General features: G+C 21.9%; 1 protein-coding gene across 4 annotated transcripts in view; it reads right to left on the bottom strand.

Annotated features, from left to right (window-relative positions):
• LOC107644618 (beta-glucosidase 12) overlaps positions 1 to 617 on the bottom strand; it is a 12,508-nt gene that overhangs the window by 9,757 nt on the left and 2,134 nt on the right. For all 4 annotated transcript variants that reach the window (XR_002347540.1, XM_016348511.2, XM_016348512.2 and 1 more), the window contains one exon: positions 13 to 90. Coding sequence is in view for 3 of the 4 variants with exons in the window: in XM_016348511.2 (XP_016203997.1) it covers positions 13 to 90 (78 nt within the window). In the remaining variant the exon portion in view is untranslated. The remainder of the gene's footprint in view (positions 1 to 12; positions 91 to 617) is intronic.

Raw genomic sequence — 617 nt, 5'->3', positions numbered from 1 at the left:
TATAGTGATGACCTTTCGCTAGTAGCTCGTTGATGAGATTATTGTAATAGTTGATTCCTTCCTTGTTCACACCTCCACTGAGCCTTCCTTCTAAAATTAGTCAATATAGTGGAATTAATTAACACTAGAATACGATTTAATTTTCATGCTCCAACTTTAAAAATGTAAAAAATTTTATACAAATATTTAATCGTGTATTGTTATATAATTAAAAGTAGTTAACTTTTAAATTCATCAAGTTAGAAATAATTTAACACATAAATTTTATTGGATATAATTGAATAAAATCTTTTAAATTGTCAATATATCAAAATTAAATTCTTAAAATATAAAGGTAAATTTATTTTAACTTTTAAAGAATAATTTAACTTTTTTTTCCATTTAATTTAAAAGAGCGTAAAGCAACATTTTTTAAGAAATCGCTTATATTGGGGATGGTTTTGTATTTCTAAAGCTTTTCAAAAGTTGTTGATGTCTCTCTTGACTTTTAAATGAGTAAAAAAAAGTGTTTGGTAAATATATGTAAAATTATTCTTAAAATCTAAAATGACTATATAAAATATAAATATAACAATAATTCAGTATTATTAAACTTTTCAATTCTAATAAGTAATACC

Source organism: Arachis ipaensis, chromosome B05 (assembly GCF_000816755.2).
Source record: "Arachis ipaensis cultivar K30076 chromosome B05, Araip1.1, whole genome shotgun sequence".
Lineage (NCBI taxonomy): Eukaryota > Viridiplantae > Streptophyta > Magnoliopsida > Fabales > Fabaceae > Arachis > Arachis ipaensis.
This window is presented reverse-complemented; position numbering and strand designations above follow the sequence as displayed.